This window comes from Mobula hypostoma, chromosome 1 (assembly GCF_963921235.1).
Source record: "Mobula hypostoma chromosome 1, sMobHyp1.1, whole genome shotgun sequence".
NCBI classification, from domain to species: domain Eukaryota; kingdom Metazoa; phylum Chordata; class Chondrichthyes; order Myliobatiformes; family Myliobatidae; genus Mobula; species Mobula hypostoma.
This window is the reverse complement of record NC_086097.1, coordinates 50,109,672-50,133,399: the sequence shown is the minus strand read 5'-3', so window position 1 is coordinate 50,133,399 and position 23,728 is coordinate 50,109,672. Positions and strand designations below refer to the sequence as shown.

The following is a 23,728-nucleotide window of genomic DNA, read 5'->3' as shown; positions in this document are numbered from 1 at the left end:
GTGTTTCCCTCTCCTTCGATCATGCATTTATTATTTTAGCATTGGACTTGAAATAAACTCTTTGATCTGAGGGTGAAAACAAGCAGCCATTGTAATAATCGTATTTTGGAAGCAGTTTTTTTTAAAAGGAGTAAATTGCCTCAATATTTTGTAATCAACAAGCTCTTGCCTGCTAGATTTATAAGATAGAAAGTAGAAACCATATTCGAAACAAGACTAAGTACCCATACATGAATATTAAGATCTGTGATTTTCTAATGCTTTTTTAGGCTCAGTCCAGTGCTTAAAAGATGCTGAGACCGATCCTGGAGAACATGATTCTGTAAGTAATACTTTTTACAAAAAAAGTGCAAGATATCTAAAAGCTATAATTTATAATTTTAACTATGTATCCTACACAAATTAATTAGGTTGAACAATATGTGTTTCAGAAAATCTATCCTAAAATTTGAAATGAAAATTTAAAATATCTATTGTGAGTTATATTCATTGAAACAGTATAAATTTATGTCAATATTAATGACAAATACCACACAGCATAAAAATCTGAAAGAAAACTAACTACTCAAATGTCAACCAGAAATATTCATTATGCTGCCAACTCTTCTGAGTATATCCAGCAATCCATTTCATATTTCATTATGACAGAAGAGAGCTCTTTAGCCCATTAGTAAACACCAGCTCTCAGACAAACCCTTCCTCCTTTTATTTTTCTGTAACCCATTTTTCTTACATACCTATTAATTACTGTGAGTCTCCTACAATACATTTACACTGAGGATAATTGACAGTAGCCAATTAACTCACTGGCCTGTTTTTGGGGGCTGTGGGAGGAAACCCACAAGGTCTCAGGGAGAACATGCAAAATATACGTGAGCAGCAGCAGAAGTCAGAACTGAATCCTGGAATAAGGCAGCTATTCTATTAGCTATGCCACCGTGCCATCCCGTACTAAAACATAGGTAAAACAATTTGGTTTTTTAATGCTAATTTCAGACCCTGTTATTTTGTTGAATATTTAACACCTTTCCAGAAATCATGTACACCATTTCCTTATAACCTTGACAATTCATTGCTGCCTGTCCTGTAAGTGATAGGTGGAAGAATATAAAAAGCTTCAGTTATTCATAATCTACATCATTTCAAGATTTTGTTTGCACTATCACAATTGCATGATGTGTAACAATGTTTATTTATTGAGGGCAGCTGGCATTTCATTTATTCATTCCATTTTAGATTATTTAGTATTGGTACTTTATTTCCTTACAGGTGTGTGAGTTGCCAGCAGAATTTGTAGAGACTGTCAGACCAAGGCCTCAAGGGTCTTCACCAGTATATGACTACACATTGACTGAAGAATACAAGGACAAAAACGTATGTAAATAATGAAGATGAAATAAATTAAAATTGGATAATCTGTAATCTGAATAAAATTGAAGACTATCTGCCGACGTATTCAATCACGTTGTTTCTATGGACAACAAATTGTTTTGAAAATATCAGATTATGGAATCTACCCAGAAAAAATAGATTCACAGATTATTTTGCAGTGAGATTCTGGTGTGCACATTAATGTGAATAATTATGTACAGAAAATACTTTTAACATACTCAGGGGACTAAAAAGTTTGTCCCCTCAAGAAAAGAAAAAATAAAGAATAGCTTTAGCTTTATTTGTCACATATACATTGAAAAGTGGTGTTTGTGTCATATCAAATCAGCGAGGATTGTACTGGGCTGACAGCAAATGCCACCACAGTTCATCTGAACTAAAACACAGGAGTCAACAGCAGCTATATTACTCAGATTTCTTTTTGATTCGTTAATTTTTATTGGTTCAAAGCTGTATGAAGGTGCATACTGGATTAATATGCCTCTCCTATAAAAGAGAGAGAGAGAGAGAGAGAGAGACAGAGAGAGAGAGAGAGACAGAGAGAGACAGAGAGAGACAGAGAGATACAGAGAGAGAGAGAGAGAAAGAGAGAAAGAGAGAGAGAGACAGAGACAGAGAGAGACAGAGACAGAGAGACAGAGAGAGACAGAGAGAGAGAGAGAGAGAGAGAGAGAGAGAGAGATCATTAAGCCTGTTGTGCATGTCACAGCTTCGAGAGCCTAACCAACCCCATGCTTTTTGTTTTCCCAACAGCCCTGCAATTCTTCCCTTTTAAGTATTTATTCAATTCCTTTTAGAAAATTATGCTTTGAAAGTGTTTTATTATCTATACAATACGTTCCAGATTCTAAAAGACATATAAGTTTAAGACCATAAGATATAGCAGCAGAATTTGGCCATTTGGCCCATCGAGTCTGCTCTGCCATTTCATCATGGCTGATCCATTTCCCTCTCAGCCCCAATCGTTCATGTCCTGATTAATCAATAATCTATCAACCTCTGTCTGAAATATACCCATTGACTTGGCCTCCACAGCAACCTGTGGCATTGAATTCCACAAATTCACCACTCTCTGGCTAAAGAAATTCCTTCTCATCTCTGTTCTAAACGGACATCCCTCTATTCTGAGGCTGCATCCTCTGTTCTTAGATTCCCTACCATAGGAAACATCCACTCCACATCCGCTCTATCAAGGCCTTTCAATATTCTATTGGTTTCAATCAGATCCCCCTTCATTCTTCTGAATTTCAGTGAGTACATATGATAAGCGTTTCAATCCCAGAATCATTTTCACAAATCTCCTTTGAGCCTTCTCCAATGTCAGCAGACCTTTTCTTAGATAAGGGGCCCAAAATTGCTCACAATACTCCAAGTAAGGCCTCACTAATGCCTTTTAAAGCCTCAACATTACATCTTTGCTTTTATATTCTAGACTTTTTGATATGAATGCTGACATCACATTTGCCTTCCTCATCACTGACTCAACCTGCAAATTAACCTTTAGTGAATCCTGCACAAGTTTTTTGTGTTGTTCAACAGGGGGGAGCAATGATTAATCATCTGAGAGGGATGTTAATGAGGAGGAGGTTTCCTTGCCCATGTTCGTCCTGATGGTATTAATATTCGAGGGTCGAATCCAAGAGCTACTCCCTCATACCTACTTTTCATTGGGCTGTTACCTCTACAGGGTTTGTTCTGATGGTAGGCCAAAACATACCCAGGGATTGTAATATTGATGGGTATTGTATTACAATAGTCATCTTTATAAAGTAGGTACACTTTTTCCATTCACATTTCAAGTATTAAATTCCATAGCTGCCACAATGGAATTTGAATTCTAGTATTAGATTAGATTATAAGGATACTCAGTTCTTGTTTATTGTCATTTAGAAATGCATGCATTAAGAAATGATAGTGTTCCTCCAGAGTGATATCACAAAAAAAACAGGACAAACCAAAGACTAACACTGATAAGACCACATAGTTATAACATATAGTTATAGCAGTGCAAAGCAATACCATAATTTGATAAAGAGCAGACCATAGGCATGGTAAAAACATTCTCAAAGTTCCGATCGACTCCTGATAGTCCCGATAGCAGGCGGCAAAAGGGAGAAATTCTCCCTGCTGTAAACCTCCAGGCGCCAACAACTGCCGATGCATTGGAAGCACCCAACCACAGCCGACTCTGAGTCCGTCCGAAAACTTCTAGCCTCCGACCAGCCTTTTGACACCGAGCACCATCTCTGCCGAGCGCCTCGACCCCATCCCGGCTGCCGAGCAACAAGCAAAGCTGAGGATTCCGGGCCTTCTCCTCCGGAGATTCTGGATCACACAGTAGCAGCAGCAGTGAAACAGGCATTTCAGAAGTTTCTCCAGATGTTCCTCCATGCTATCACGTCTGTCTCCATCAAATCAGAATTGTGCACAGCACCCTTCTTGACAGATAACAGATATCATTCATCGGAGTGGCCGCTGTGCATTGTGTCACGCCGCCATCTTCTCCTCCATTAATGGCATCCACTATACCATTACTGTACCCATTGAAAGAACAATAAATTGTGCACTAGACTGACAGCACAGGAGAAAATGAATTGCCTCATATGCTATAAGGCTCTGGAGAATTTTAAATTGGAAATGGCTTATTATTCACGACACATGCCGGTGATAATAAACCTAATTCTGATTATTGTCACATGTACCAAGATACAGTGGAAAGCTATCTTGCATAGTGTTCATATGGATCAAATCATTTCACCATGCAGGAGGTAGAACAAAGTAAAACAATAACAGAATACATAATATAGTAACAGCTAGAGAGAAAGTGCAGTGCAGCTAAACCATAAAATGCAAGGTAATAGAAGGTAGATTGTGAGGTCAAGAGCCTATCTTATTGTACTAGGGAACCATTTAATAGTCTTATACCAGTGGGGCAGAAGCTCACCTTGAGCCCGGTGGTACATGCTTTCAAGCTTTTATATATCTTCTGCCTGATGGAAGAGGGGCAAGGGAGAATGTCAGAATGAAAGAATGTAGAAGAGATAGAATAATAGACCAATTGATTAAATATATTTATGATACAAGAACCTTACAAAGCATGAAACTTCTGCAATCAAATTGTGAATGTAAACATGGCAGTTATAATAAAATTCTATAGCTGAATTTATTATCGTATAATATATTTTAGAAACTGGTTGATGGTCTACAATATGTCATAAGCATTTTTATGACCATTTCAGAGGGAATATAAGATCTTAGCATTAAAAAATGTGTTCTTCAAAGGTAATATAGGATCTTAGCAGTAAAGAAAATGTGCTCCACAGAGAAACAACAACTTTCATAATGCTCATTCCCTAGTACTACATTAAAAAATTTGATCAAGAGTTTGGAATTGAGCTTGAACAAGTTTCTTAGATGTAGAAATATTAACACAGTTGACACATAGTGGTTATTTAAGTTTATTAATCTGTTGAAGATTACATACTTCATGGATATCTTGTGACCGTCTTATGAGGATGATGTAATGGTCTTGCGGAGGTCACATGATGTAATTTTCCCGCTGATGTGAGGTCACGTGATGACCTGTTCTCACCAGGTATATAAGTGTAGACCCCTGGTGACGCAGTTAGATTTCAGTTAGATCGTTAGTCAGATACTCCGCTACACTGCGTATTAGTCTTATGACGCAGTTTAATTTTAAGACGGAGTTTTACTGTCTGTTGTAAGGTACAGAAGTGTTGGGCCAGCAGTTTCACCAATAGCTGCCAGATTTGTTGATGTACCTTTTCAGTAATATTGGAGAGTGAAGACGGGAACCTGAAGGAGTCATTCGATGGTTTTTTGGAGAGGATCAACCCTTATTGAATTCGTTCAAGAAAGAGTGATCTGCATGAGATAACCTCTGCTAAAAAAAAAGCAGAATAGGTTGTGCAGTATCTAATCTAGTCTACGGAGGAAAAAGGTCAGTGCCTTTAAACCGCTTTTTATTTCCGTCGTTGTGAATCCTGCGGACAAGGCAGGTTCTGGCTGGGATCGACAGTAACGTCATGTCTTCGAGGAATTCTTTACTTCAGGAAAGTCTCTCCTAATTGACTGTATAAGTCTCTTGGACTTTCAAATTTACCATTCGGAGAACTGTTTTGGAATTTACCACTTTAATACTGAGTTCGCATTTATTGCTTTAAGAACTAGTACTGAGTTTAGCGGTTTGTTAAATGGCCGCATAGCAGTTTACTTCCGGTTAAGGTTTTCGTTCGTTTATCTTTTTACTAATTTTGAGCTGAGTTTAATAAATGCTTATTTGTTTATAAAACCTGACTCAATTCTATATTCATTGTTGCTGGTCACGTGACAATACATAAAAGTTAATAATGTAGAATGAATATACAGATAATTTGTGTTTTTCCCTGAATGCAGGGCAATTTAAGTTAATGCAAACCACTCATGCTAACTAAAAATTGAAGTGTCGTTAGAGTAAGAAAACCATTATGATAAGACTTCTTAACATATAGGTTTTAACACATCCTGGTCAAATGCTTCAAGATGCCCTATTATTTCTCTTTCAATATTTTTTATTGGTTTCTGCATAGAAGAATACAGAGTACAAGAAAATATATAAGTCAAAAGAAAAAAAATAAAATAGTACCAAATACATTGTATTAAAAATACAGTTACAATCACAAAACCCTGTATTCATAGAAATTAAATTAAATTGTAATATTGAAATAATAATTTTGTTATATTGAAAAAAAATCTAAACCCACTACCAAAGTTAGAGCTGTTAGGAAAAGCAAGAAAAAAGGGAGAAAAAAACCTTTATCATATAATAAAATATATTATTAGCTGCCACCTATAGTTTTACAACAAATCAAAGGTTTTGAAAATAACTCAAAAATGGTCTGCATAATGTATAAAAGTCTTGTCTAGATTCAAAAACTGAACAGCGGATCTTCTCTAAATTTAAGCATGACATAACATCACGTAACCATTGAGCAGGTGGAACAGCATCTTATTATTTCAATTATTTACTGAATTCTCTTGTGCAGGTGCTGGAGGAAACACCAACCAAGTCATCTACTAACATTACAGACCATAAGCAAGGATTAGAACAGTTGTCAAAAAAACTATTTCCTGCAAACATGAGTGACAAGGGGGTAGGTTCATTTATTTTTACTGTCTACAATTTTCAAAGCACGTGTTTCATCTGAAGACAAATGGAATAGAATTAATGAAAATAATTGCCACACCATTTACAGGCATTTAAATTACTTTGCATTTCTTCTAGGAAGTAAAACAAGAGGATATTGTGGAAGTGGTTGTGAACACAGATGTTGAAAAAGGTGCAAGTGGCTTCAGTGTTAGAGGTGGAGAAAAGGATGGGATATTTATTAAGCACGTTCTGAAAGAGTCCCCTGCTGCAAAACGTCTAAGCATGAGAGAAGGTAAAATATGGAATGTAAAACCAGCCGTTTAGTAAAAATGTTATTAACGTTCACCACCAGAAGAACCCAAGTGTTCTTCCAACAGTTTATGGACTACATATTAGTATTTAGATGTGCAGTACAGAAAAGTTTAATTTCTTTCAGGGTTATTCAACCAGTTTGCCATTGGCTCCAGATACAAAGTTCACCTTCTGCTGGAAAACCGTGTGTACACTCCCAGCTCTGAAAAATTCACCCTAAGTAAACATCAACATCAATGCATCCCACTATTCAAAATGGGTGGTACCATTGACGGCTTCTGCCACGGCACTTTTCAGAGTTAGAATCATTCTCAAGTATGATTGTGAAATCTGTTGTTTCAACCAGCCAATCCAACATCAGTTATTGTGAAATTATGGACAGGGGAACATTAGAAATATGGATGTACAGAAAACAGTTTTAATAATAGTAATATAAGTTTTATCATTAAAAGATTTCTTTATTTTACATATAAAATAAGGTTTATTTATAATGTGTATAAATGGGCTGGATGAAAATGTAGATGGGTGGGTTAGTAAATTCGCGAATGATACCAAGATCGGTGGGGTTGTGGATGGTGTAGAAGACTGGCAAAGAATACAGCACGATATAGATCAGTTGCAGATATGGGCTGAGAAATGGCAGATGGATTTTAACCCAGACAAATGTGAAGTGTTGCACCTTGGGAGGGCAAATGCAAGGAGACAGTACACTGTTAAGGGCAGGGTCATTGTTGGAGGTGGAGAAAAGGATGGGATATTTATTAAACATGTTCTGAAAGAGTCCCCTGCTGCAAAATGTCTAAGTATGAGAGAAGGTAAAACATGGAATGTAAAACCAGATGTTCAGTAAAAAGTGCTGCTGACCAGTGATCCAACTTCTTTGCTCCTTGAAAGTAGCTGCACAGGTCGATAAGATGTTAGGAAAGCTTAAGGAATGCTTGCTTTTGAGTTTAAAAGTCAGGGGGTTATGTTGTAACTTTATAAAACTCTGGTTATGACACATCTGGAATATTACATACAGTTATGGTCACCCCACAATAAGAAGGATGTTAAGGCTTTGGGGAGGGTGCAGAAGAGGTTTACCAGAATGATGTCTGGTTTAGAGGGTATGCGCTATCACAAGAGGCCGGATAAACCTGGATTGTTTTCTCTAGAGTGTCAGAGGCTGAGGTGAGATCTAATAGAGGTTTACAAGATTATGAGAGGCATAGAGTGGACTGAGAGTATCTGTTTCCCAGGATTGAAATGGCTAATACCATTGGGCATGCATTGAAGGTGACAGGGGGTAGGTTCAAGGTGGATGTGAGGTCTAAGTTTTTTTACTCAGTCGTGGATGTCTGGAATGAATTGCCTAGTATGTTGGTAAAGGCGAATACATTAGAAGCTTTTAAGAGATGCTTGGATAGGCACATGGATATAAGGAAGATGGAGGGATATGGACATGGTGTAGGTAGGAGGGATTAGTGTTTGGGTGTATTTGATTTGCTTTTTAGCTGGCTCGGCACAACAGAATGTGCCACATGGCCTGTTCCTATGCTGTACTCTTTAATGTTCTAAATGCTAGAACAATGGTGATCGAAAGATAATTAGGCATCCATGAATATAGGTGAATAAAATCTCTCAGATACATACAAAAATAATCAACAAAGCAAATTCTTTTGCAGATTAGGCCATTAACATCTGTACTATGAGTAGCCTGGGCACCAAAGCACAGGAAGGATATAATGACCTTGAAGGGAATAGTGTTTATTTATTAAGTCTTCAAAGGTTAAACTACAGAGATATGTTGCGCAAATCAGGATTTCACTGGATCTCAACAATGATTGAAATAAAGACCATAATTTGATCAAAGCTTTCAAGACATTAAGGGAAGTTGATAGGGTGGATAAAGGTATAATACAAAGAAGTAAAGGCAAAGCATTCAGAAGCTAAGAAACACTTGTACAAGTGAAATATAGTTAACGTTTCCAACACCTTTTAGCACAAGGCAAATGGTGAAACAACTGGTAATTGCAAAGCTGATGTGGATAGAATTTTGATAACCTAAACCATTAAGAAATTGGGGCATTGGGTGCATGGAGTAATACTGAAGATCAGATATCATCCCACTAAATAGATACCTAATTAATTATTTACTTAGAGGCACAGCATAGTAGTAGACTGTTTCAGCCTAATGAGTCCATGGAGCCCAATTACACCCGTGATCACTTAACCTACTAACCGGTACATCTTTGGAATGTGGGAGGAAACTAGGGCACCCAGAAGAAATCCACACAGTCAGGGAGAGAATGTACAAACTCTTTGCAGACAGTGGAAAAATTGAACCCAAGTCACTGGCACTGTATGCTATGCTACCACGCACCCATGGACACTATATGGCCTAACCCAGCTGATGTCTTGCTAACATCAAAGTCATGAGCCATCGTTTGAACGGGTCATAAAGTAAAACAGCATGGAAACAGGCTCTTCAGCCAAACGCAGAGTGCCCACTTAAGCAAGTCCCATTTGTCCTTGTTTAGCACTTACATTAAGGTTATGATAGTCAGGGGTGGTAACCGGACAAGTTATTAGATACTCCCAATGGTGGGCACCTCAATTTTAGCCTCTAATAATCAAATCCTGCTCCTGGCCTTCATGTGTGGCTTAGCTACTAAGCCCGGCGGAACTGTTTCTACAGACAGGAGAAGGGGAAAAGGTAGGTTACTAGCGCCTTAAAACCAGTCACCGGGCAGATGGGGCTTGTCAGCTGTGGTTGTCAGCTTATAGAGGAGAAGGAAAACACTGATCTCAAACCTCCACTACCTTGCGGCTTTACACACTCATGGGGAAGGCTTCCGGAGTAGACTCCCGGAGTAGACTCCCAAGGGAAAAATCTGGAGCTGGAATCCCCAAGGCAGCCCTACATTGTGTTCAATGCTTACTGGCAACTGCTGCAATGCTGCTGGTACCAGACTCGATTGGTCTCTGCCGTTCCTTTAGGTTCATCAGATGTGTGGAGAGGGGGAGCTTGCTACATGGGCAACAGCTTGCTCTCCATATCGTACTGCCCAGGCTTGCATATCTGGACAGCTTGGATACTATATACATGGTTAACTCTGACCAACGGCAGCCCTCACCTCACCTCACGACATATACTTCCGAACCATCTATTTCATCCGTTTTTAAAAAAATGTTGTTATTGAACCTGACTTAACTGCTTTCTGACAGATTGTTTCATATAAACACCACTGTACCTTGGTAAAAAAAACTGTATCTTCACCCTATCTAGGCCCCTCATAATTTTATACATCTCTATAAAGTTATCTACTCAGTCTCCCTTGAGACTTGGTAACATCCTTGTAAATCTTCTTTGCCATCTTTTTAGCTTAATGATATCTTTCCTATAACAAGGTGACCAAATCTGTGCACAATAATCCAGGTGAAGCTTCACCAGTGTCTTATACCACTGCAAGTATATTTTAAAATAGATTAGTATATCTGCTAAAATTCCCATAGAAATTACTTCAGATGAATAACTTAAATGCTAGCATAAAACTGCAAGAGTAATGCCGAAAACAGTTGTTGAAATATTACAGAAAAATATGAAATAAAAATAAATTTATGTGTAAATGTACTATGACTATAATAGGAATAGAGGCAATTCAGCGTCTTGAGCATTTTTCATAAGACCATAAAATATAGGAGCAATATTAGTCCATTTGGCCCATAAAATCTGCCCCACCATTCAACCATGGCTATTTTTTTTCCCTCTTAACCCCCTTTTTTCCCCCCACTGTAAGATCATGGATGAGTCAACTTCCCTGGTCCATTTTCCTGCCCATCTCCGTATTCCTAGGTTCCTCCAACAAGATGAAAAGACTAGCTCATCTTTGAATATATGCAAGAATTCAGTCATCACAGTTTTACTGGACAAAAAAATTCCAAGCTCCATCTGTTGGCTCCAGAAACTTTTCTGAAGTCCATTATGTGACTTGAGTGCTGAGTAACTCAAATGCTTTCTTTTATATGTAAAGTTGCATGGACTACGACATGGTAATAAAATTTCTTGATTCTTTCTTCAATTAAATAGATCCCGGGATCTTAAGTTTCAGGTACAAAAGACCTTAAGACCATAAGACACAGGAGCAGAATTAGGCCATTTAACCCAGAGTCTTCCCCACTATTCTATCATGGCTGATTTACGAGGGGTGATTGATAATTTCATGGCCTAAGGTAGGAGGAGTCAATAGCACATTTATTTTTCAACATAGTCCCCTCCTACATGTACACACTTAGTCCAGTGGTCGTGGAGAATACGGATCCCTTCTTTGTAGAAGTGGTCTGCAGCAGGGGTGATTGATAAGTTCGTGGCCTAGGGTAGAAGGAGATGAGTTATTAACTTCAAACTTTCTGCATTATCACTCAGAGAGTTGAACTGCACATGCATATAATGAGAGCATCTTGGACCTCCAGGTGGTCCACAGCAGGGGTGATTGATAAGTTAGTGGCCTAAGCTAGAAGGAGATGAGTTATACAGCTCTTGTTATATGTACGTGCAGTTCAACTCTGAGTGAAAATGCAGAAAATTTGAAGTTTCTCCTCATCTTATTCCACCTTAGGCCACGAACTTATCAATCACCCCTGCTGTGGACCACTTGTGGAGGTCCAAGATGTTGACTTCTACAAAGAAGGGATCCGTATGATCCATGACTACTGGACTAAGTGTGTAAATGTAGGAAAAATAAATGTGCTAACTTTTCTAAAATTGACTCCTTCTACCTTAGGCCACGAACTTATCAATCACCCCTCGTGTTATTCCTCTCAATCCCATTCATAGAATCATAGCGCATCAAAGAAAGAGAAAGGAAAGGTGCACCAGAGGGAAGTGATGGCAGGCAAGGAGATAGGAGAAACAGGAAAACGGGAATGGGAATTGTGAAGGGAGGGGAATTCCCAGAATTTTGAGGTAATTTCCCCCCCCCATTGCTGTTTCCCTCTCTCACCTCATATCCTTACTTGCCCATCGCCTCCTTCTGGTTTTCTACCCTTCTCTAGCCCTTTATCTCTTTCATCTATTAGCTTCCCAGTCCTTTACTTTACCCCTCCCCCCTCCCAGTTCCACCTATCACCATGTACCTCTTGCTCCCCTCCCCCTACTGCCTTGATCCAACTTCTCATTTTCTTTTCCCTCCAGTCCTGATGAAGGGTCTCTGCTTGGAACATTGACTGTTTACATTTTTCCATAGATGCTGCCTGGCCTGCTGAGCTCCTCTAGCACTTTGTGTATGTTGTTTGGATTTCCAGCATCTGCAGATTTTCTCGTCTCAGTGCTACAAATTTCCTTTCCTGGAATCCAGCATCAAGCTGAATTTTCCAGTGTACTTGCATATTGAAATTGCCATTCCTCACCACAACGTTGCCTTTTCTATCTCCTATTTTAATTTGTATTCCACATCCTGGCTACTATTTGAATCCTGTATAACTCACAACAGGATCTTTTTACCCTTGCTGTTTCTTAATTCTGCCCGCAAGGATTCTACATCTTCTGATCCTTTGTCTCCTCTTCAAGGATTTGATTTAATTTTTTACCAACAGAAACATCCTACTCCCTCTGCCTTCCTGCCTGTCCTTTTGATACACGGTGCACCCTTAAATGGTAAGCTCCTAACTATGATCTTCTTTCACCCACAACTCAGTGATGCTTAGGATGTCATATCTGCCAAACTCTAATTGTGTCTACAAAATCATCTACCTTAGCTGTATAGTGTGTGCATTCAAAAATAACAAAATTGCAGGAGAAGTTGGGATTGTTTCTCTTTGCCGAAACTGATTTGAAATGAAGTTGTCAGTAATAAATAGTTCAAGAACTAGAAGACATAGATTCAAAGATGAGCACAATGTACAATGGGATGTGAGAAAAAAAAGACTTTTTTTATGCATAAGATAATTGTAATTTGGAACTTGCTGCATGCACTACTGGATTGCCTTACAAGCAGCTGGACTTGATGGGCAGAAAAGCTTCCTCTCATACCTTACTGATTCTATGACCAGTGCATTTTACTTAGTCATAGAATATATTACATTTATACAATGTTACATATGTTCTCTATAAATTCCATAAAGTGATATGTATTGAATTGATTATTTTTAAGTATCATCATCATCGATAGTTAAGTATACAGTTCTGTAACTGCACCAGAAATCAAAGCAACACACACAAAATGCTGGTGGAATGCAGCAGGCCAGGCAGCATCTATAGGAAAAGGTACAGTCAATGTTTCAGGCCGAGACCCTTTGTCAGGACTAACTGAAAGAAGAGATAGTAAGAGATTTGAAAATGGGAAGGGGAGGGGGAGATCCGAAATGATAGAAGAAGACAGGAGGGGGAAGGATGGAGCTAAGAGCTGGAAAATTGATTGGCAAAAGGGATACAAGGCTGGAGAAGGGAGAGGATCATGGGATGGGAGGAGAGGAGCACCAGAGGAAGATGGAGATGGCAAGGAGTTATAGTGAGAGGGACAGAGGGAGAAAAAAGAGAGGAAGAAAAAAAAGAGAAAGGGGGAAAATATAAATAATAATAATAAGGGATGGGGTAAGAGGGGAGGAGGGGCTTTAACGGAAGTTAGAGAAGTCAATGTTCGTGCCATCAGGTTGGAGTATAAGGTGTTGTTCCTCTAACCTGAGTGTGGCTTCTTCTTGAATGGGAATGAGACATGGTGTAGCGATGTGCTACACACAGAGCTAGAAATAATGACACGCAGTCTGTAAGTTGCACTTGAGACTAGTTTATTCAAACTTCGCGGCACTGGCTTTTACGCTGTTCCGTTCCCGCCCTCTCCAGGCGGAAATGACATCAGAGGTGCTTACAAAAGTCTCTTCCTGCGTGCGGGCTTTCTTCCCCTTGCCGGTGAAGAACAAGGCCCAGCGCCATTTTGGGGCTGGCCTCTCTGCCGACGCACGCGCCATTTTGTGAACCGGTTCGCCTGCGTAGAAAGTGGGTCGCCACAGTGGAATTAAAATGTGTGGCCACTGGGAGATCCTGCTTTCTCCGGCGGACAAAGCGTTGGTGTTCAGCGAAATGGTCTCCCAGCCTGCACTGGGTCTCGCCAATATATAGAAGGCCGCATCGGGAGCACCGGAGACAGTATATCACACCAGCCGACTCACAGGTGAAATGTCGCCTCACCTGGAAGGACTGTCTGGGGCCCTGAATGGTGGTGAGGGAGGAAGTGTAACGGCATGTGTAGCACTTGTTCCGTTTACGAGGATAAGTGCTGGGAGGGAAATTGGTGGGAGGGGATGGGGTGGGGGACAACAAATGGACAAGGGAGTCGCGTAGGGAGCGATCCCTGTGGAAAGCAGAAAGGGTGGGGGAGGGAAAGATGTGCTTGGTGGTGGGATCCTGTTGGAGGTGGCGGAAGTTTCGGAGAATTATATATTGGACCCGGAGGCTGGTGAGGTGGTAGGTAAATCAATGGCAGCAAGTTCCATAGATTCACCACCCTCTGGCTAAAAAAATTTCTTCACATTTCTGTTCTGAATGGGCACCCTTCAATCCTTAAGTCATGCCCTCTCGTACTAGACTACCTCATCATGGGAAACAACTTTGCCACATCCACTCTGTCCATGCCTTTCAACATTCGAAATGTTTCTATAAGGTCTCCCCTCATTCTTCAAAACTTCAAGGAATACAGTCGAAGAGTGGACAAACGTTCCTCATATGTTAACCCTCTCATTCCCGGAATCATTCTAGTGAATCTTCTCTGTACCGTCTCCAACGTCAGCACATCCTTTCTTAAATAAGGAGACCAAAACTGCCCACAGCACTCCAAGTGAGGTCTCACCAGTCACTTCTCAAATAAAAGAAATTTTTGAACCAGCCATCATCTTCATGGGGCAGCATAGTGTTGCAGCAGGTAATGCTATTGCCTCACAACTCCACTGAAATCGCTTCAATCCCAACTTCTGGTGCCATCTATGTGGAATTTGTGCATTGTCTATGAAACTGCATGGACTTCCCCCAAGAGCTCCAGTTTCTTACCACATCCCCAAAATTGGTGAATAGACTAACAGATGTATTATACCTTAATTAAGGAAAATTGCCAAAGATACAGAAAGTTTTTAATTCATTTCATGATCCTATCACCAAACTTTATGGTTTTGTTTTCCATCAGGTGATCAACTTATCAGTGCTACAATTTATTTTGACAATGTTAAGTATGAAGATGCACTCAAGATTTTGCAGTATTCTGAACCATACAAAATGCAATATTGCCTGAAACGAAGAATACCCAGCTCTATTGAATTGGAGTCTATTGACGGGAAAGGAACCAAGTCAGTGGTAAGCTTATATTTTTGTAACAAATCAAATATTTTCTATGTACATTGACAGTATTATTTTCTTAAAAACTTACTTTCATCAATGCAATTAAGAATAATTTTCATGCAGTTTATAATACTTGTATTACTGGAAAGAAGAGACATTGAGAGAAAGTGAATTAGCAGCAGGTATGCAGATAACACATTCACAATGTTAAAATGATTATCATATTTCCATTCTCACATGTACATATCATCAGTTATCTTTACTGTATTTAAAGGGGATGGATGGACTATTCACGTTCAGGATTCCATTAGACAGCAAGTGATAAAATCATAAGTAGAACAAACCCATTTAGTATTCCACTAGTTAATGCCTTTGGTGAGAACTTTAATCCAAGAGCCATTCAGTCTATTTAATCTACTTTATATTTTATTTTAACTAATACCTTTTAATCCCATTCCCATATTCTGTAAAATCTACAGTGACAAGATAATTAATGAAAATGAACAATATAACATCATTTAAAATGGCGAGAACTATTAATAGTTCAAAGAGCACATTATATTACACATCATGCCAGTTCTGTGGAAGGTAAGGTTAAACCTAATTATAATCCATCCATAATAGTTGGGCCAGCTTTACAAAAAGAATAGGTCCTCAGGTTCTTGGTATTTTCATTTTCTAAATGAATGTTCTGATAAGGTCTTAAGATGTTTCAATGTTTAAAAGCTAAGTTTACTGGTTAAATAAAATGCTGTCATTTATTCACATACAGTAGTTTCTTCAGGTTTATTTTGCCTGAAACAGTTGGAGGAGGGTTTGATTCTATGGGTGACGAACAGAGATGTTTTCATGGAGTGAAGGATCAATTGTTTCAGAAGTGGTCAGTGTAGTGAGCCAGCTACTGGGAAAAATTGCTGAAAGAGCAGTAGGGAAGTCTCAATAATTTGACTAGAAAAGGAGAGGGAGAAATATATGAGCAGTTAAAGGATTTACAAGAGGATTAAGTTCAAAGGTTTCAAAGTCTTATTATTTGTACACAAGCAAGAGCCCTGAAATGCTGGGTCAAGTGGGTATCCAACTCAAATTTAGAACAAAACAACACTCATGTATTATTAATAATTTAGGGTACTTGAGTTTAATGGCAACACTCATCATCACCTCTTTCCTTTAGTCTGGTCGCAGCTCCCAAAATCAAAAAGGATATTTAAAATGAACAGTATCCAACAGACCAATCTGGCCAACTTAGGTTTAATGTAAAGACAAGTGTTTCCAGTTGCAAAAGGAAATTTACAAAAGAAAACAAAACACACACACACACACAAAAACAGCAGTATTCTAACTGGCCCCTCAAGCCTGCCCTGCCATTCAGCTAACTCCATGGCTAATCAATGCTGGGCTCAGCTCCTCTTCCACACCAGTTCCTCATAGCCATCAATTCCTCAATATTTCAAAAAAAAAATCTACCTCCACCCTAAATAACTCTGCCTCCAGCAACCCTCTGGGAAAGAGAATATCAGAGATTCATTACCCTTTGTGAAAAGAAATTAAGACATCTTTTACATGACAATCCCCATATCTTATGATTATATTCTCTAGTTTAAGATTCTCCCATTAGTGAAAACATCTCAACATCTACCTTGTTATGCCCCGTCAAGATCTTATATGTCTTAATAATGTCACCCTTCATTCTTCTAAATGCCAAAGAATATAAATACAAACTGTTTAGTTTTAATAGGGGGCACGGTTTTAAGCTGCTTAGAAGTAGGTACACAGGAAATGTCAGGGGTAAGTTTTTTTTTAGAAATGCAGAGAGTGGTGAGTACGTGAAATGGGCTGCCGGCGACAGTGGTGGAGGTGGATACAATAGGGTCTTTTAAGAGACTGGTGGATAGACACACGGAGCTTAGAAAAATAGAGGGCTATGGGTAACCCTCGGTAATTTCAGTAAGTACATGTTCAGCACAGCATTGTGGGCTGAAAGGCCTGTATTGTGCTGTAGGTTTTCTATGTTTCTATGACAACCCTCTCATTCCAGGAATTAACCTGGTTAATCTCCTTTGGACTGTTGGAGGTAGTCCAAAGATAAGGAGGCAAAACTGTGTAGAATACTCCAGGTATTGCCTCTCTGTACAATTGTAACCATAAAGATCATTAACATAGGAGCAGGTATAGGCCATTCAGCCCATCAAGTCTTCTCCGAAGACACCAAATCCGAGACACAAACTGTAAATGGTGGAACCTGAAGCAACACACAAAGTGCTGAAGGAAGTCAGTGGGTCAAACAACATTTATGGAGGGAAATGGACAGTCAGCATTTCAGAATGAGACATCTCTTATGGAGTGTAAGAAAGAAGTCAGTTAACCAGTGTAAAAAGTCGGAGGGAAGGGTCGGACCAAGGAGCTGGCAGGTGCTAGGTGGATCCAGGTGAGAAGAGCAATAGGTAGAGAGTGAGAGCGCGAGTAGGAATATTGTCCCAAACAAGAAGGTGATAGATGGAAGTGACAAAGAGTTGAAGATGATGCAATCTGATTGAAGAAGATGTAGCATGGAATAAAAGGAGGGAGGTGGTGAAGGGAACTAGTGGGAGGAACGTGTGGGGGTGGGAAGATGGCGTGGGGAAGAAAAGGTAGGGTAATGGGGCCAGTTGTATCAGGAAGAGAGAGAAAAGAAAAAAGCTGGAAAAGAAATGGGGGAGGGGAAAGCAGTTAGCAGAAATTTGGGAATTACCACAAGTTTGAAATAAAAATTCTACGTTTTCATTACAATGTTACCTACACTAAATTTCCAAGCCTTGTGCTTATGGTTTCAGCTTTGCACTAGGTATCTCAGATATAATTTCATCACTGTGTCAGCAGTCTGAAAATGCCTGCCCAGTGCTACTTGACGTAGAGACATCACAAATACCATAATTAGGTGCACCAGGGATACTATTATATTTTGGAGGAGTTAGAGTCAAATTAAATGGGCTTTGACCAAGAAATGCAATTTCACTTAAGGGAGTACCGGTCTCCTTATTTAAGAATATAAGTTGATTGGAAATGGATCAAAGAAGAGTTGCTAAACTGATATCTGGAATGAGTGGATGTGTTTATGAGGAAAATATTCAATAATCTAGGTTTATATCTGGTGGAATTCAGAAAAGCAAGAGAATACTGGAGCATATAACGTCCCGAAGGGTTTTGATGGAGTGAGTGTGGAGAAGGTTCTCATGGCACACCTGGATTTAAAGGATCATCATTTTAAAATAAGTGGTCACTTATTTGAAATAGTTGAGGTGATTTTTATTCTCTCTCAGCAGGCCACGAGTCCCTGGAACAGTTTCCTTCAAAGGGGAGTGATAACAGTCTTTGGCTATTTTAAGACAGAGGCAGTTAGATTCTTGATAAGCAAGTTACTATCATATCACCAATGATCTTGCTGAATAGTGGAGCATCTCGCTCCAGCTTCTGATTCTTATGTTCCCTGTTTGTTGATGTTATGTGATCTGTTCAATGTTTCCAGCAGTTTCTGTATTTTTCCTGTGGCTAGCACAAGGGACCCCCTAAAGTTTACGACATGTTCAGGATGTTAGACTTTGACTCTCAGCTGAAGGGGGTTTGATTTCAAAAGAATGTGTTAGATTTACTGTGTTAAACATGCACATGCAGTCCAATTTGACAAAGCTGTTATGTCATTATTTGACGATCTGCATTCCTTCATCTGCATATTTGTTATCCAAATTAAGCAATACAAGTAGATGCGTTCCAAAAATTACTGCTTAAAATAATTAGTATTTTGCTGACAGAATTCCAGAATAAATGTGGACTGAAGACCTACTTCTCTTGCAAAATATCACCTTGTGATTGAAGCAATTACTGGAGATCTCTGGATTTTCAATTATCCACATTTAGTTGTGAAATTGATTACTGCTGCTGTACATAGGTTCTATTCAGTGCCTAGTTTTCTTTTAACAAAAAATAAGGTTCACCGAGGATTTCATTTAGTTTTCCATATCTATGCAGTAAAGGAAACTTGCAGCTTTTTATGCCATTGCCTTGATTTGTTCTAAAACATAATGTATATTCCTTGTTAATGCAGCAGAGAGGTGGCTAGTTGTCCACTGATATTTACGTTTGCTTACGTTTTTTCTGACAGCAGCTGACTACGTAAAAATGTCCAAGCCTCCCTTCTCCAGTTCATTTCAGAGTTCCCTGCACTTAGCATTAATGTTGTTGAGGTAGGGCACTGTCATGGTCCGGATCGGGGTCCCTTTACATTTACCTTGTTTATGTTACAATCCAGACCATTGATTCCCTGTTTTCCCATGTCCCTCGACTTCAGTGATTAGAGGCAATTAGCACTCGGCTGAACCAGTAGTTTATAGTCTCCGGCTTTGAGCCGTTCGGTGTGGGAGCGTCTGCAAAGTCACGGCATACCAACCTCATCTAGCCGGAGCAAGCCTAGTCTCCGCCCAAAGCGAGTGCCAGTAATTCACCTTTCCTCACCGGAGCAACCTTGTCAAGTTACCTCACCAAAGCGAGCCTGCAAAGTTTCCTTACTGAGGTGGGTCCGTCAGTTAACCCGCCGGAGGGAATCAAGAACCGCTGTCTACTGTTCCCAGAGGCTCCAAGTCAAGTCCTGTCTCCGGCCTGCATTCAAGTACCATGTCAAGTCCTGGCCCTGGCAGCGTTCAAGTACCATGTCAAGTCCTTTCCCTGGCAGCGTTCAAGTACCATGTCAAGTCCTGGCCCTGGCAGCGTTCAAGTACCATGTCAAGTCCTGGCCCTGGCGGCGTTCAAGCACCATGTCAAGTCCTGTACCTGGAGGCTTCCCAGTTCTGAGTCCAGTCCTGGCCCTGGCGGTCTGTGATTTCTGTCCTACCCCCTAGTCTGAATCCCTTCTCTGCCCCTCTCGCCTCTAGCCCTCGTCTGCAGCCCCTGCCTGCACTTCGGTCTAGTTCCATCACCAGAGCTAGATAGGTACTGTCTGGTGTTCATTCGTGCTGGTCTTGTCTTGTCTTGTCCTCGCCTCCATGGGGTAAGTCAGGCCGTCTTTCCATTGCCCCGTGGAGGGTCATGAGTCCCGGCCCTATGTCCTGTACCCAAGGAGGGGTCCCAGCTCTCTGTTCTGTGTATGTGTCCATGGTTGCATGTACCTGCTCTCCCGAGACCGAGGCTCTGTTTTCCATGTTCCTCCTCGCCCTAGCCCATGTCATGTCCATGCCTGCTTCTGGGGTCCGAGCCCAAGGCAAGACCCAGGTACTGGGTCCTTGCCCAGTCTTGGGCTCGGAGTCCATACCCTAGCTTCTTCATGTCTCCTCTGGTTCTTGGGAGCCGATTCCGAGTCCAAGCCCAGACCCTAGGTCCCAGCCTAGTCGAAGTCCTGGGTCCTTATCCTGTTCGCTATTCCTGCTTCTGTCTTGCTCTCCTGGTATCGTACAATAAACTAAACCTAAGTAATCTCACAAGATGTGTCTTGCATTTGGGTCCACCCTTGCTCCCAATGCCCCGCCATTGTGACAGACACATCCTGTGATTACCTTAACAGCCAAAAATTGACAGCGTTAAAAATACAGAACAGTACAGACCCTTCAGCCCACAATGGTGTGCTGACCTTTTAAACTACTGTAAGATCAATCCAACCCTTACCTCCCACATAGGCCTTTATTTTTTTTCCATCCATTTACCTATCTAAGAATCTCTTAAATGTCCCTAATGTGTCTGACTCTGACATCTCCCTGGCAGCGTATTCCATGCACCCACTGCTCTCTGTATAAAATAACCTACCCCTTTATTTTCCTCCAATCACCTTAAAATTTTGCCCCCTTGTATTAGCCATTTCCACCGGAGAAAAAAAAGTCTATGCTTGTCCTCTGTATCTATATCACTTATCATCCTATACACCTCTATAAAAACATCCCCCCATCCTTCTTCACTCAAAAGAGAAAGGCCCTAGCTCTCTCAATCTATCTTCATAAGATGTGCTCTCTAATCAAGTCATCATTCTGGGAAATCGCCTCTTCACCCTTGCTAAAGTTTCCACATCCTTCCTATAATGAGCAGACAAGAACTGACGCAATACTCCAAGCACAAAATGCTGGAGGAACTCAGTAGCCAGATAGTATCTATGGAAAACAGTAAACAATCGATGTTCTGGGCCGAGACCATTTATCAGGACTGGAAGGGAAGAGAAGTCTTACGAATGACTTGGATGAGGAAATGGAGGGTTAGAAAGTTCTGCAGATGACACAAAATTGATGGTATTGGGGATAATGTAGAAAGTGGTCATAGGTTACAATGGAACATTGATAGACTTCTCCTCTTTCCAGTCCCCATGAAGGGTCTTGGCCCGAAACATTGACTGTTTACTCTTTTCCATAGATACTGCCTGGCCTGCTGAGTTCCTCCAGTACTTTGTCTGTGTTGCTTTGGATTTCCAGCATCTGCAGACTTTCTCATGTTTGTGACAATACTCCAAGTGTAGAGTAAGCAGAGTTTTATAAAGCAGCAACATTACCTCATGGCTTTTGAACTCAATCCCCTGACTAATGAAAGCCAATGCACCACATGCCTTTTTAAACCAACTTTGCGAGATCTATGGACATGGATACCAAGATCCCTCTGTTCCTCCATACTACTAAAATCCTGCCATTAACCCTGTACGTACTCTGCCTTCAAGTTCAACCTTCCCATGTGGATCACTTCATACCTTTCCAGATTGAAATGCATCAGCCATTTCTCAGTCTAACTCTGCATTTGATCAATATCCTATTGTAACCTATGACAAATTTCGACACTATCCACAACACCATCAACTTTGTGTCTTCTGTAGATTTACTAACCAACCCTTCCATTTTCTCATCCAAGTCATTCATTTAAAAAAACCCCACAAAGAACAGCGATTTCAGAACAGATCCCTGCAGAACATCAATGGTCACTGACCTTCAGGAAGAATGCTCTCCATCTATTGCCACCCTCTGGCTTCTATGGGTAAACCAATTCTAAACCCACACAGCCAAGTTTCCCTGGATCCCCCACCTCCTGAATTTCTAAATGAGCCTACCATGGCGAACGTTGTCAAATGTCTTACTAAAGTCTATATGGTCCATCCACTGCTCTACATTGGTCAACTGGTTTTGTCACCACCTCAAAGAATTTGATCAGGCTTATGCGGTATAACCTGCCCTCACAAAGCTATGCTGATTATCCCTAATCATTCTATGCTTCTCCAAATGCTCATAAATCCTGTCTCTAAGAATCTACTCCAATAGTTAGCCCACCATTAACTTTCTTTATATTTGCTCAGTTAGAACAGAAGAAATGCCAGGCAGGATAGTGGAATGCTCTTCCTGTGGAATGTGGGAAGGCAGGGAGACCTTCAGTGTCCTAAACCTGCAAGGTCCATCCAGCCGCAGCTTCTAACACACCATGTTAATGAGTTGGAGCTGAAACTGGATGAACTCCAGATCATTTGGGAGGCTGAGGAGTGATAGATAGGACATATAGAGAGATAGTTACACACAGGGTGCAGGACACAGGAAACTGGGTGACAGTCAGGAAGGGGAATGGGTTAAACAGCCAGTGTAGAGTACCGCTGTGGCCATCCCCCTCAACATCAGGTTGAGGGTACTGTTGGGAGAGATGACTTAACAGAGGAAAATCACTGTGGTCATGTCTCTGGCACTAATTCTGGCTCTGCAACTCAGAAGCAAAGGGGTGGGGGGAAAAGAGGTGAGCTGTGTTGATAGGAGATTTGTTAGTTAGGGGAACAGAGAGTAGGTCCTGCGGACAAGAATGAGATTCCCCCATAGTGTGTTGCCTCCCAGGTGTCAGGATTGAAGACATCCCAGATCAAGTCCTCAGCATTCTTAAGTCAGAGGGTGAAAAGCCAGAAGTCATGTCCATGAAGGTACCAATGACACAGATAGGAAGAGGGGCGAGCTTCTGCAAATGAGTTCAGAGAGTTAGGTGCTAAGTTAAAAAACGGCAGGACCTCCAGGGTTGTGATCACAGGATAGCTACCCATACCACTTGCAAGTGAGGCCAGAAATAGGAAGATTATACAGTGTAATATGTGGCTAAGGAGTTGGTGTAGGAGGGAGGACATAAAATTTTTGGATCACTGGGCTCTCTTCCAGGGAAGCTGGGACCTGGACAGAAGAGAAAATTTGCACCTGAACTGGAAGGAAACTAATATCCTAGAAAGAAAGTTTACTAGTGCTGCATGGTGGGGTTTAAACTATAGTTACAGACAGATGGGAACCAGAGTGCCATTATAAGACCATAAGATATAGGAGCAGAATTAAGCTATTTGGCCCATCAAGTCTGCTCCACCATTTCATTGTGATTGATCCAATTTTCCTCTCAGCCCCAGTCTCCTGCCTTCTCCCCATATCCTTTCAAGTCCTGACCAATCAAGAATCTATCAACCCCTGCCTTAAATATATAGTGCCTATAAATTTATATAAAGTATTCACCCCTTTAGATTTCATGTTTTATTGTTTCACAACAATGAATCACAGTGGATTTAACTTGGCTTTTTTGGACACTGATCAACAGAAAAGACTCTTTCATGTCAAAGTGAAAACAAA

General features: G+C 40.5%; 1 protein-coding gene across 1 annotated transcript in view; it reads left to right on the top strand.

Moving 5' to 3' along the window:
- Positions 1 to 23,728, top strand: part of LOC134348071 (neuroblast differentiation-associated protein AHNAK-like) — a gene marked incomplete at its 5' end in the record, with an annotated part of 110,259 nt that overhangs the window by 32,710 nt on the left and 53,821 nt on the right. The window contains 5 exons of the mRNA XM_063051334.1: positions 270 to 322; positions 1,270 to 1,374; positions 6,438 to 6,545; positions 6,677 to 6,833; positions 15,007 to 15,173. Of these exons, the coding sequence (XP_062907404.1) occupies positions 270 to 322; positions 1,270 to 1,374; positions 6,438 to 6,545; positions 6,677 to 6,833; positions 15,007 to 15,173 (590 nt within the window). The remainder of the gene's footprint in view (positions 1 to 269; positions 323 to 1,269; positions 1,375 to 6,437; positions 6,546 to 6,676; positions 6,834 to 15,006; positions 15,174 to 23,728) is intronic.